Source organism: Crassostrea angulata, chromosome 10, assembly GCF_025612915.1.
Source record: "Crassostrea angulata isolate pt1a10 chromosome 10, ASM2561291v2, whole genome shotgun sequence".
NCBI classification, from domain to species: domain Eukaryota; kingdom Metazoa; phylum Mollusca; class Bivalvia; order Ostreida; family Ostreidae; genus Magallana; species Magallana angulata.
Genome location: NC_069120.1, coordinates 39,328,125 through 39,341,244, shown reverse-complemented (window position 1 = coordinate 39,341,244; position 13,120 = coordinate 39,328,125). Strand labels below are relative to the sequence as shown.

The 13,120-nt window shown below is 33.7% G+C and overlaps 1 protein-coding gene across 1 annotated transcript in view; it reads left to right on the top strand.

The window, feature by feature from the left end:
• The window catches only part of LOC128167354 (uncharacterized), an 11,838-nt gene extending 2,975 nt beyond the window's left edge, over positions 1-8,863 (top strand). The window contains exon 5 of the mRNA XM_052833034.1: positions 3,098-8,863. Coding sequence (XP_052688994.1) covers positions 3,098-7,536 — 4,439 coding nt within the window. The 3' untranslated portion in view covers positions 7,537-8,863. The remainder of the gene's footprint in view (positions 1-3,097) is intronic.
• The last annotated feature ends 4,257 nt before the right edge of the window (positions 8,864-13,120 follow it).

The window sequence follows — 13,120 nt, the reverse complement described above, 5'->3', positions numbered from 1 at the left end:
ATTCAAGTTTGTTCAAATGAAGGGCCACGTCCTCTTTAAAGGGGAAATAATTGAGAATTATTGAAAATGTGTTGGTATTTTTCAAAAATCTTCTCAAAAACTATTTGGCCAGAAAAACTTAAAATTGTGTGGAGGCATCCTCAGGTAGTGTAGATTCAAGTTTGTTCAAATCATGGTCCCCAGGGGTAGGGCGGGGCCATGCACAATAGGGGAATGAAGTTTTACATAGGAATATATAGAGAAAATCTTTTAAAATCTTCTTCTCAAAAACTATTTGGCCAGAAAAGCTCAAATTAAAATGGAAGCATCCTGAGGTAGTGTAGATTCAAGTTTGTTCAAATCATAGTCCCTGGGGGTATGGCGGGGCCAAAATGGGGGAATGGATTTTTACATAGGAATATATAGAGAATATCTATAAAAAAATCTTCTTCTCAAAAACTAGAAGCAAGATTAACGTAAAACTATAGTTGTCTACATATTTTCATATGCATGTGTTTGGATGAATGATGTATAAATGTTAAAGAGAAAAACCTCTCACGAAAGTTTATAAGTTAATATATTTATATATAACTGTATGTAACTTAGTACTTGGTGATCCCAGGGCCCCAACCCTGGCACCAAATATATCTCTTTTTATTAATTGATGGGACAATAAAAGGTAAAAAAAAAAAAAAATGGAAGCATCCTCAGGTTGTGTAGATTTAAATTTGTTCAAATCATGGTCCCCGGGGGTAAGGCGGGGCCACAATAGGGGGATCAAGTTTAACATAGAATTATATAGAGAAAATCTTTTAAAATCTTCTTCTCAAAAACTATTTGGCCAGAAAAGCTCAAATTAAAATGAAAGCATCCTGAGGTAGTGTAGATTCAAGTTTGTTCAAATCATAGTCCCTGGGGGTATGGCGGGGCCACAATGGGGGAAAGGATTTTTACATAGGAATGTATAGGGAATATCTATAAAAATCTTCTCAAAAACTATTCGGCCAGGAAAGCTCAAATATGAGTTGAAGCGTCCTCAGATAGTAAAGATTCAAGTTTGTTCAAATCATGGTCCCCAGGGGTAGGGCGGGGCCACAATGGGGGAATGGATTTTTACATAGGAATATATAGAGAAAATCTTTAAAATTCCTTTTCTCAAAAACTATTAAGCCAGAAAGCTCAAATTTGACTGGAAGCATCCTCAGATAGTGTAGATTCAATTGTGTTCAAATCATCGTCCCCAGGGGTAGGATGGGGCCACAATTGGAGTATGAATTTTTATGCAGGAATATATAGAGAAAATATTAAAAACTATTAGGCCAGGAAAGCAGATAGTGTAGATTCAAGTTTGTTTAAATCATGGTCCCTGGGTATGAATTTTTATGCAGGAATATATAGAGAAAATATTTTTAAAAAACTTTTTTAAACTATTAGGCCAGGAAAGCTGATAGTGTAGATTCAAGTTTGTTCAAATCATGGTACCTGGGTGTAGGGCGGGGCCACAATGGGGGATAAATTTTTATATATAGAGAAAATCTTTAAAAATCATCTTCTGAAAACTATTAGGCAAAGAAAACCCAAATTTGAGTGGAAGCATCCCCAGATCGTATAGATTCAAGTTTGTTTGAATCATAGTCCCAGGGTACAATGAGGCCACAATGGAGGAGGAATTTTTACATAGGAATATATAGAGAAAATCTATAAAATCTTCTTTTTAAAAACTATTTGGCCAGAAAAGCTTGTCGTGTAAGCATCCGTAGATAGTGTAGATTCAAGTTTGCTCAAATCAGTAGGGCGGGGCCACAATGGGTGATAAATTTTTATATATAGAGAAAATCTTTAAAAATCTTCTTTTTAAAATTTTTGGGCCAGAAAAAGTTAAAATTGTGTAGAGGCATCCTCGGGTAGTGTAAATTTAAGTTTGCAAAATTATAGTCCCTGGGGGTAGGGCGGGGCCGCAATGGCGGTTGAATTTTTACATTGGAATATATAGATAAAATCTTTAAAAATATTCTTGGAAAGTTTTCAGACCAAAACTAAGTACTTTGTGTGGAAGCTCAGGTTATGCAGAGTTAAGTTTGATAAAACCCTGATTCCCTAGAGAAAAGTGGGGCCACAAAATGGGGGGGGGGGTATATAGGATTAGAAAAAAATCTTCTTAGAGGTACAACAACAATAGGGGCTTGGTATTTACCCCAAAAAAAGATGTGGATGAAAATTGGCAGATTTTCATTTTTTTTTAGCAAAATCTACTGTACTTAGTTGTAAAGATATTTTGATTTTGATACAGTAATGCTAATTTGATCAGATTTAAGGCTCAGGTGAGCGATGTGGCCCCTAGGCCTCTTGTTTATATCTTTTGACAACAATTTTGAGATAAAATTAGGAAGTTCAAAAATATTAGTTCTCTTATTATATGCATGCTACAGTCTTGTGCATGTAATAATTAGGTTTATAAAGAAGCCCCTGTCATGCAAAAGTTCTAAACCAGATAGCACTGCAGGAGACAGGGTGAGAAGGACAGGTCTCACTACCCCCCCCCCCCCTTCCCCCCGGTTTAGGCACTGATGTTTTATATTCAGGCCTACAGAATGTCACTACATGGGTAGTTAAAATGGCGCACTGGTCGGCTGCCAAGTTACCCCACAGTATTATTATGCGGTCAACATCCACAAATTACTTGTAATAGCGGAGTTATAAATATGTCACATTCTTTTTATTGTGAAGTTCTACTTCATAGGTCCTGAATGTTGCCAGGCTCTCAAACAAATATAATATATGGTACAGATTCAACTTGGTGAACTCAATAATTTATATGGACATCCCCCTAAATAATATTTTAATATTTGTAACTTTTTAATTCACAGTTATTGCCGAAATCGATGAACCATTTTATCTAACATATTGTCTATAGTAACTGCGTATATTATTTTTGCTAGGAAAGAAGCAATTTCTGTAAATAAACTCCTTAATTTTCACATTAAATATATCTAAATACCAATGTTCATCAGCCACACGTCACCTGCATAAATCAGAAAAAAGATACCTCAAAACTAAAGGTCTTATTAATTGATGCATCATTAATTATTCTTTAAACTACAGTTTTTTTCAATTTTAGAAGCAGAAAATCTCGATGTGGTTAACAAATCACGGCAGCTTATTAATGAAGTAATAATTGACCTATGTGGAAGTAGAGGTGGACTAAATTTACAACTACTAGAAACACATTTTAGACACCTTTTTAGTTCTTCATTTAAAAAAACAACTGATCTAAAGCTGATTGAATATCTGAGAAAAAATACAAATATATTTGCTATGTATCAGCCCAACGGAAAACAGTGGAAAGTAATGCTAGTTGAGCATCATAGATCAAACTTGGTCAAGAGAAAAAAACACAAGATAACAAAGTCTCAGAAAACCATATCACGTGGGAAAATAAAGATTGAAGAATTTGATATAGAATCGGTTTATCCTAAGACATCCGTAATAACAGAGGATATGAAATGCCAAACTCCATCTACATATAGTGTTCTACTAAAACCTGAATCATGCAAACATTCATCTAAAGTAATCCAGAATGCTGAGGCTACGAGAGTAAATGATGATGGTGATGATGAAGATGATGAAGATGATGATGATGATGACCAAATTGTCGAAAAAATTGATAAGCAGGAAACGATAAATCAACATGGACAAAAAATAATAGACCCCCTTAAAGCAGCATCTAGTCCTTCACGTATCGAAATCCATACGTCTTCCAACCTGACAAAGCAAGCTATCTATAAGAGCAGTGCGTATAGAAATAATCGTGGATACATCGAGGAAATGGTGACAAAAAGTGCATGCTCTTCCGCAGTAGAATCAATTAGCAAAGACAAGAATACACAATTGCTGCAGAATGCTACAAACAAACATACATCTGTTAGTTTAACAGAGATGAACAAACGGGAATTTAACATATCACATCTACCTTCTCCAGATTCTGTAGCTCAGTCTATGCATGAGTTTATGGAAAAGGTTCATAGTTTTGAAAAAAGCTTCGGGTCATTTGCTCTTGTTGTAGGAAAAGCAGATATTGTGCCAAATATTGAATCCCTGGCGAGAATACCATGGCTATGTGTCTTTGATTTTGACATGTTTAGCAGAGAAGACGGATTGATGTCTGTATTAGATGGTCACATGGATACTGTTCACACATGCACTTTGACAGACTGTCCGCAGTTTTCTTTCTCATACACTTACTGGTGTCAGTTGCGAGGTGATTCACAGGTTCCAGATACATGCATGGAATGCGATGCTAGAACTTGGTTGTATCGGATCAAACCAAATTTAGATAAACATTTAGGAACCTTACTACAATATATTACAAATATTACAAATCTCAAAGTTGTAGTTTTATGGCCCGAAAAATCCGAAGAAGTGAACTTCTTTTATCAATTTATAATTTTCATGAATGCTATTCTTTTCTCAGACATCTTTGTTGTATATTCAGATACGCAAAAAGAGCCAGAGGGATTTGGACTTGTTGATTTTGCTTTCAAATTACAGGTTCCTTTAGAATCTTTCTACTCTTTCTTAAATGAGAATATTCAGAAAGTCAAGCCGGAAAAGACATCTTCATATCGTTTGCCTACTTTTGACAAAAGCAATGACCCTGGTATTGATTACTATACCGCAAACCACTTGCGTGAGGTTTTCAACGTTCTTTATATCCAAGACGACGGGGGTTCAAGCCATGATGTATCCGAAATCAAAGAAGAGGGTAAAAATTTTTTGCGAGGTGGGACCCTACCATGGTTTGTGTATTATGAAAATTGTGAAGGAGGATATTTTGATATAAGAAGAGATAAAACGAATTACATTCTTCGCGATATCAAAGATCGGAACATAAGTCGCTCACTATCGGCAATTCTTAAAGTGTTTCATCCACCAGGTGCTGGCGGGACGACAATCTCACAACGCATTTTGTGGGATCTACACGAAGATGTTCCTTGTGTGCAAGTAAAATCGAACATTAATTCCACAATTTCTGATATGGTACAACATATCAAATGTCTTTTCGATAAAACACAACTTCCAATTTTGGTTTTATTAGATGGAAAAGATGAATTGAATGTAAAGAAATTTTATAATCAGCTCAGAATACAGTCGGTCTCTGTTATAATTTTGCATGTTCAACGAATTAGGGAAGATCTCAGCAACAAAACACTACCAAAAGGAAAATATTGGGTTAAAAGCCATGTGTCTAAACGAGAAGCAAACCAGTTCTGTTTAAGATATCAAGAATTCTGTGATACGGAGGAAAACAAAGAGAACCTACAGACAATCACGAATGACGTTTCAAAGGGCGGGCATCGTCATGTATACGAGTTTGGATTGACAACATTTGCTCATGAGTATAAAGGTGTTGAATCTTTGGTTAAAGAATGTTTGAAACTTCAAGCAGGTGGCGAACTGGATTCAACCCAGAGGGTGCTTGGATATCTATCTCTTGTTTATTTTTTTGGCCAAACATGTGTACCATGTGATTTGCTATCAAAAATTCTCAAACAAGATAAAAGGATTACATATAATGATTTACCATTTGTGGTACAACAACTAGTAGTCAAGAGTTTCCATCACCATCACGAAGATTTTATTAGGATATGTCATCAAATTGTTGCAAAAGAAATCCTTGAACAAATACTAACAAGAAATGTACTTAAACATCAGAGACCCTCAGGTCAGAACTTGAGCCAAGATGCCTGCAGAAATCTCTCTGATTTCGGAATTGAATTCATCAATGATATGAAAAAGCATTATAATAAAAAAGTCCCCTGGAGACGAAATCAGATTGTTGAAATTTTGACCAAAACCTTCCTTCAAAGAAATGTTCAAGATTTTGAGGAATACAATACATGTAGTCACAAACAAAAACCTAAATTTTCCCGGTTTTTCACAGACTTAGAAGAGAATTTGTCAAGGCAAGATCGAATTGAGATCATGAAAAATATTGTTTCCTGTTGTCCAGAAAACCCAAATTACCATGCACATCTCGGACGAATGTATACTTTGTACTTCCCCGGGGAATTTAATGATGTAACAGAAAACATCTTTAAAAAGGCGATTTCCTTGTGTGAAAAAGAATACGATATTAATAACGAGATCAGCCATTCTTTTGAAGAGCAGTGTTCAAATTCATCTATTTACCACATGTATGGAATGCATTTTCATCAAAGAGTACGCAAAATAACAAGAGATTCTGGAGAAGCTGAATTTGAAAAAGATAAAGATATAGTTTTGAATTATGCACAAAACGCTTGTTTAAATTTTGAAACAGCATGCGAAAAGTCTCTTCCAGGTATAGGTCAGTCATATGGACTTATAGGAGAAATTAAGACCAGATTAGAAGTATGTGACTATATTCACAGAAAATTAGGCATGCGTTTGTTGGATTGTGATCAGTCACCGATGTCGCCAATGGTAACGTTTGTCAAAGAGAGCATGGTAAAAATTTGTGATCTGATCACCCAATGTTACAGTACTGTCGATAGAGATGAACTTCCTGCAACGATCTTTGACTCTGTAAGCATATATAAAAAGCTATTCTGTGGTCAGGATATGACTCGGTTATTTTCTACAGATGTACCAGATGATTGTACAAAGAGGCGACACTTTGTCACTCAACAAAAAGTCAAGTATGGCAAATTTGACATTTTATCATTAAACAACGAAATTTCAAGCGACGAAATTGACCAGATTGTGAAGAATTTGGAAGAAAATTTCAATGACTTACCAAAATTGAGAAACGGTACTTCAATGATGGGATCAATTGAGTCTGACTTCAAAGACTGGACTAATGCTGTTCGTTTGAAGCAATACAAAAAGGAAATTCGGCTTGAAGATGTTCTTGTGAGGCTACATCAATGGCAAGAACTTGTCAATACTCCTATCTCAAAGTTCTATGTTTTCATTTTGTGTGCTTCATTAACAATTTTGAATAAGGACAAAAACCGTTTCTTTCAAGCAAAAGAAACACTCGATGAAGTTAAAAAAACCAAAAATCATGTTGTCAAACCATACAAGCCTAGAGAATGGCTTGGAATAACTACTAGTAGAAGTTTTGGGGTTAAATGTCTAATTCCAGGTTCATTCTTAAAGCCAAAACCTGACTCTAGCGTTGATGAGGTTGATGTTGTCAATGATAATGACATTAAACCAAAGTTTTTAAAAGGCACGATTTTGGGACCCAACAAGCATTCGCAATATGGTTCAATTTCTCTTAGTGTTTGCAATGGTGCTCAGTTCGACGTGTTCTTTAACCCTGTTCGAACAAAAGAGAAATTAGTTGGTCCCACGTATTCGAACAAACGAGTTGAGTTTATTTTGGGATTCACGGTTTCCCATGGATTTATGGCTTACAATGTCAGGATACTAAAGACATTGACATGCGAAAAATGCAACAGAAATATAGAATTTGTAACATTTCAATACACTGCAGAATGCACGTGTGGTAATACAGTTCAAAAGCTCAAGGAAGATGACAAATTTTTTCCAACTTTCAGCCATCCATTCTGAATAAAAATGTTGACCGCACTACATCGGTATGATGTACGTGTACAGTAAAGTAAAGATAGTTTCCCTTAAATTTTATTGAAATAAAAAAAAACATACATACATATGTATGTGTATACAAACATATTAAGTCTTAATATGATGAAGTCCAACTAAGTAAAGCTTTCCTACAGTCTTCAAATATATAACCATCATCGGTTGCTAACATTCTATTAAAATACAAATTATTATTATTATTATACTGCTTTGTGTTTTGTTGGTGGTTTTATTTAGAAAATCTACCAATCTACCGATTGTGTGTGTAATAATAGCTTGCTGTTGCTAGGGATCAGATGTTATCAAATTGTTGTAGTTATGTGAAACGGATATCTAAGTTTTATGATCTATGATACTTGGTTAACAGTATTGAACTTGCTACAATTGATCTTTAAACTAATGATGTATTTGATGCTTTATTTTTATTTTATAATTTGCAAACTTTGTATGTTATGCATATAAGTTAAGACAAAGTAAATTCTCGCGCATGTATTGAAAATTATCATGTAGTGTTGACAGCGATCTATAGATGCAAAAGGCAGGGTGTTTGATTTAAGTAATTGTATATGTTTTTTTGTAAAAGAAATGCAGGTCACTATAATACCAGCAAATTGTGAGGTTACTTACTTTAACTCTTACTTATATTTTTCCTTGTCTGTCTCCAACGTTTTTTTTTATCTTTGCTGTGTTTGCGTTATTTAATGTTTATCAACTAATGTTAATCAATAACAAAAAAGACCTCATTTCTATTCGTTTTGCAAATGTTTTCTTAGCATTGATAAACGCATTTGAGAAGCTGGGTGGTCAACAAGTCAACCATCAGATTTACTTCATTTGCATTTTAGAGCTTCAAAATTTTATTCAGTTAAGGTCGAGAGTTTCCAGAGCTCTTCTTCGTTAAGAGATGAATATGTCTTAACTTGGCCAGGAACATCCAGTCCTCTTAAGTTTGTGTGTGACATATCGAGATATGCAATTATTTCTATCTTATTCACATTTTTTCAAAGTTAAAACTTAAAACCACTTGTATTTTTCTAATGATTATGTAAACATGTGCTGTGCTTTGTTTTTGTTATTGACATTGATAATAGTAAATTGGTTAAAGGAACATAAAGAAAACGTCTATTCATTATTACATTATGAAAACATTTGTTTGTGCTGTAGATCTAGAATTTTGAAGTCACGAACCACTTTCATGAATTATTTATTTATTGCATCGAAAAATTTTAATTTGAAATATGAGCTACGTAATCTGCTTTGGTACTTTTTAAAAAATAAAAAAATCCAACATCACTATGATAATGGTACATTTTTCTTATTTTCTTTGTTAATACATATTATTTTTAATTCGGCATAACTTTATGTATCTTGCACAATACGACACATTCTGTAGTGAAAAAAATCTGTGTGTGTGTGTGGGGGGGGGGGGGGGTAAGAATTTTAATGAATTACATTATTTTTGGAAATACATGATTATACAGATTTCAGTTAGGAAAAAAGTGCATTTTATGAATTTTTCAGTACTTTTCATAGTATTTACTGACGTTGTCTTTGAAGAGATAAGCAAACAATGCACACTACCCTCCATGAATAAGTATTCACCATAGAAAAAATACTTTGTCTGAACCATGCGCAAATTTGAGCAACCTAATAATCACTCTAATATCCTACACTATTCGGGTGAACATACCTTGATTTAGCTGTTGACGTCTTCTGGCTGGGATGCGACTCCATTCATCTACGATAGCTTGCTCAAGAGCCTTAAGATATTACGGCATCTTACATTTTTACTGCAACCACAAATTTTGTATTGAATTGAGACCTAGCCTCGAGGTTATAAAACTTTCTTGAGTACAATGTTATACTACAGATTGCCATAACTCCCAAGAATATAATTTTTAGCGGGCTTCAAAAAAATATAGTTTATGACGGTAGTTTATATTTACGTCTGATAACCATACTAAACGCGATAATCTATGTTTTAGAAGTGTAAACTAATTAACATCCACTAGATTTTTTTCTTCTCTCTTAAGAAATTATACAGTTTTGAATTGACAAGCCAATAGAAATTGGACGCACAAGATTATAGGTTTGCAAGAACCATCACCACGAATCAATTTGGATTTAAGTGTCTATTACCTCGAAATGCTATGTACAGGTTTGAACAAAAATTAATTACTCAAACTATATTGTGTTGAGTATTGAAGTACAAGAGCTTTCTGGAAAGGACAATGAGGGGTAAACCGATAAATAGTTATATTGGAAATGTTAATGCATATATATTTTTTTTATTTTTTTATAAATTTTTCGTGGTTTTTTTTAATTCAGTTATATTGTAAATCATAATAAACTAGTACTAAAAACAGAAAATAGTGTTCATACGGCAGAAATCAATAACGACTAATTAAAATATACCGGTATTCTATAATTCAACATAATGTTATATTTACACACATTTAAAAACAAAAAAGTTTTTTTAAAAGGTTAAAAAGAGTCACAAGCAGGATTTGAACCAAAAACACTGCATAGTCGTATTCAAAATCCAGAACGAAACCAGTGAGCCATGCGAGACTTTAAAGTTAGTGGTGTAAAGTAGTGTTTCAAACAATGTATCATGTCTCTGGACTTTGTTTTTTTATCCTCCAAAATATATTTTAAAAAAGTATATAATAAGTCATCTCTGGGCCATTTTTTTTTTTTTAAAAAGCGACATTCTTAATGTTGAAATAAGTCATATTTATACGTTTCAAAATTGTGGAGAGAAGACCCAGAGACATCAAAATCATTAAAAAAAACAGCTGTAAATAAGTAGGATTTTGTATAAATTCCTTCGTGTTGCTATATTTAGGCCCATATCATGATAAAACATTATGCAATTCAAACATTATTCTACCAATTTTACGTCCAACAGAAACCAAAAAACGGTTATATTTCAAAAAATGTGCAAAATTAATCACTCTAATTCACTCTTCTTGTGCGCCCAGATTCCTGCCGAATCTACATCTTAAGCCCCCACTTTCTTTATAAGAAGTACATGTGTTATAAACAAGTTTTATTTCGTTTCACACGAAAAATACAAACTGACATCATACGGTATGATACTTAAGAAAATTACATTACCCGATTATGCGGGTATATTATTTACTGAAATGCTACACTCTAAAAAGGAATCAGAAATTCAAAAATACCGTGAAAAGAGTTTACATTTAAACCATAATTAAAATGTACAACTTTTCTAAACTTTCATGAATATGGTCGCATCTGTACTAGTGCCGGTTGATTCAAGATTTCATTTGAACAGAATTTCTAATTTCGATGGGTATTGCGTTCCATGTATTAGTAGCTGTTGGTAGGAAATATGATTTGTAAGTATTCAGTCTACACTTAGGAATGCTAAAAAACACTATTGGTTATAAAATTTTGAAATTGTATCGAATAGGTAGTTTGTTAAAGTTAAAAAAATTTCATTATTGGTTTTGACCTCGCATGCAACTTTATATCATTATTGGATACTGTACCATTAGAGGTTGCTGCAACGCTTTATTAATCGTTATACTTTCCGAGTACTGTCCACTTTACTTTAAAAGCAGGTAAAAACTAAATTAATACCAAATAATTCAATTTCTAAAATACTAAATGAGTTCATATGAAAATACGCCTTATTTTATGAACGTGACGTGAGTGGGTTTTTTTCACAGATATATGTCAGTCCTGAGGGCGAGACAGTCTGATCTTCAGGTTGCTGTCTCTCCTAGGTGTATAAGGGCTGATACACCACTATGTATATGATATAACTATAATAAAAATTTAACTTATAAGTCTAGTAAATTATCACAAGCTTAGCTTTGAATAAAGATTAAGAAGCTATAAAGCGCAGTTGGCTGTTAAAACTAGAGAAACAGTTGAATAAGAATTGTTGTTTTCCTGGTTTCTTAACTAACGAAAACATGGCAATATATTAGAATTAAGTAAAATAAAAAAATACCTTTTTACCAAATGTATGAATTATGTTTATAGAACAATCATAACATGCGGGTACACCTTAGTTCACGCTTATTTTTATAACTGTTGGTGGGAAGACAAGCATAAAACGGTGTACAAACTATAACTGCACACCTTCTTATTGTTTTAACGAGGCCGGGTACAGAACGAGTACGCACGCTTTCGCGCAGCGTTTCATTTGTATTGTGACGTCATCTTTTTGCTTGGTTGACGCCATGGCGTGATAGTTTCAACTGCAGATATTCAGCGAAAATTGTTGAAATTATCTCGTTTGATGCGTAAAAATTATGTTATATTGTGGAATAAATAAAAATGTCTCGAAGTATAAGCTATATTTGGGCTCGGGTCGAAAACGTGAAGAGGGTTCAGCAAGCCTAGCCTTCTGTCACGTTTTCTTAACCCGCCTAAATATAGCTAAATTCATATATTTCAGACAGTAACCATGTATTTTATATCAATGACCCTTAATATGTGATGTTATATATTTTTTTTATTACTTAAATATGTCTGAATGTTTTAATAATACTATTTAGATCACCTTTTCCGCTTTTGTCAAATAAAAAATAGCCATTATCCGACGAATCTGGGAAATTGGGCATACAAAAATCAACTTTGATAAGACCCCTGGAACAAACCAGGAGGTAAAAGGTTTTTTTTATTTGACCATTAGATGCCTTTTGGCAATAACTTTAATATGTAGAACAGAAAAAGAAATCCCTAGGGCAGAAGTTTTGAAAAAATGTAAAAAAAATATGCAAAATTGATACATTTCAAGCAAAATCCCATAGGGTCCTATGTTAAAGATTAACACACTTTGAGATGACCCCCTAAACAAACGGTGTGGTAAATGTCTTATTTTTTAATCTTAAAATAATAATTATATCAGTAGAAATTCACGTAAAAAGTTTCATCCAAAAATCTAGGGCAGAACAAATTAGACCCGGCCTCGTTAAAGTAATCTACAGCAACTGGGAATACTGTTTTAAATTGTAACTGTGCGTAAATTAATCTACTGTAGTAATTCCAAGACCCATCGTCACGAACAACTGTCAATGTATCCTTGCCCACCGAATGAGAGAGAGAGAGAGATGTGAACTCCGGACCTCTCAATTTTTTCTCCAAAAGTCAAATGTATAAGACATGGTATTACTTATGCGCAAGCATCTTGACATATTGTTGATTCCAAACAGCTTACACGGTGGCCCCTGAACAATTTTGGCCACTACTGGCTCACAGTCTGATGTAGTTTTAAAGATATATACTCGTATATATATAAACAATTGCTTAAGATCTTGAGAACTGCAATACGCAACATGTCATATAACTATGAAATCGTCCTGTTAAAACAAAAGAGGCTCAATGTTAAACATACGAATATCTACAGAAAAGTTAAAAAATCTTTTTATACAGGATCTATTCATTTCTACTTATGTCCAGCTATTTAATGTGTGATTGATAAATCTGATTTTATTACGGCTATTATATAATAAGTTCATGTAGTATGATTTTTCCTACACATTTCCTCTTTTCTTGGTTCATGCGGGATTCA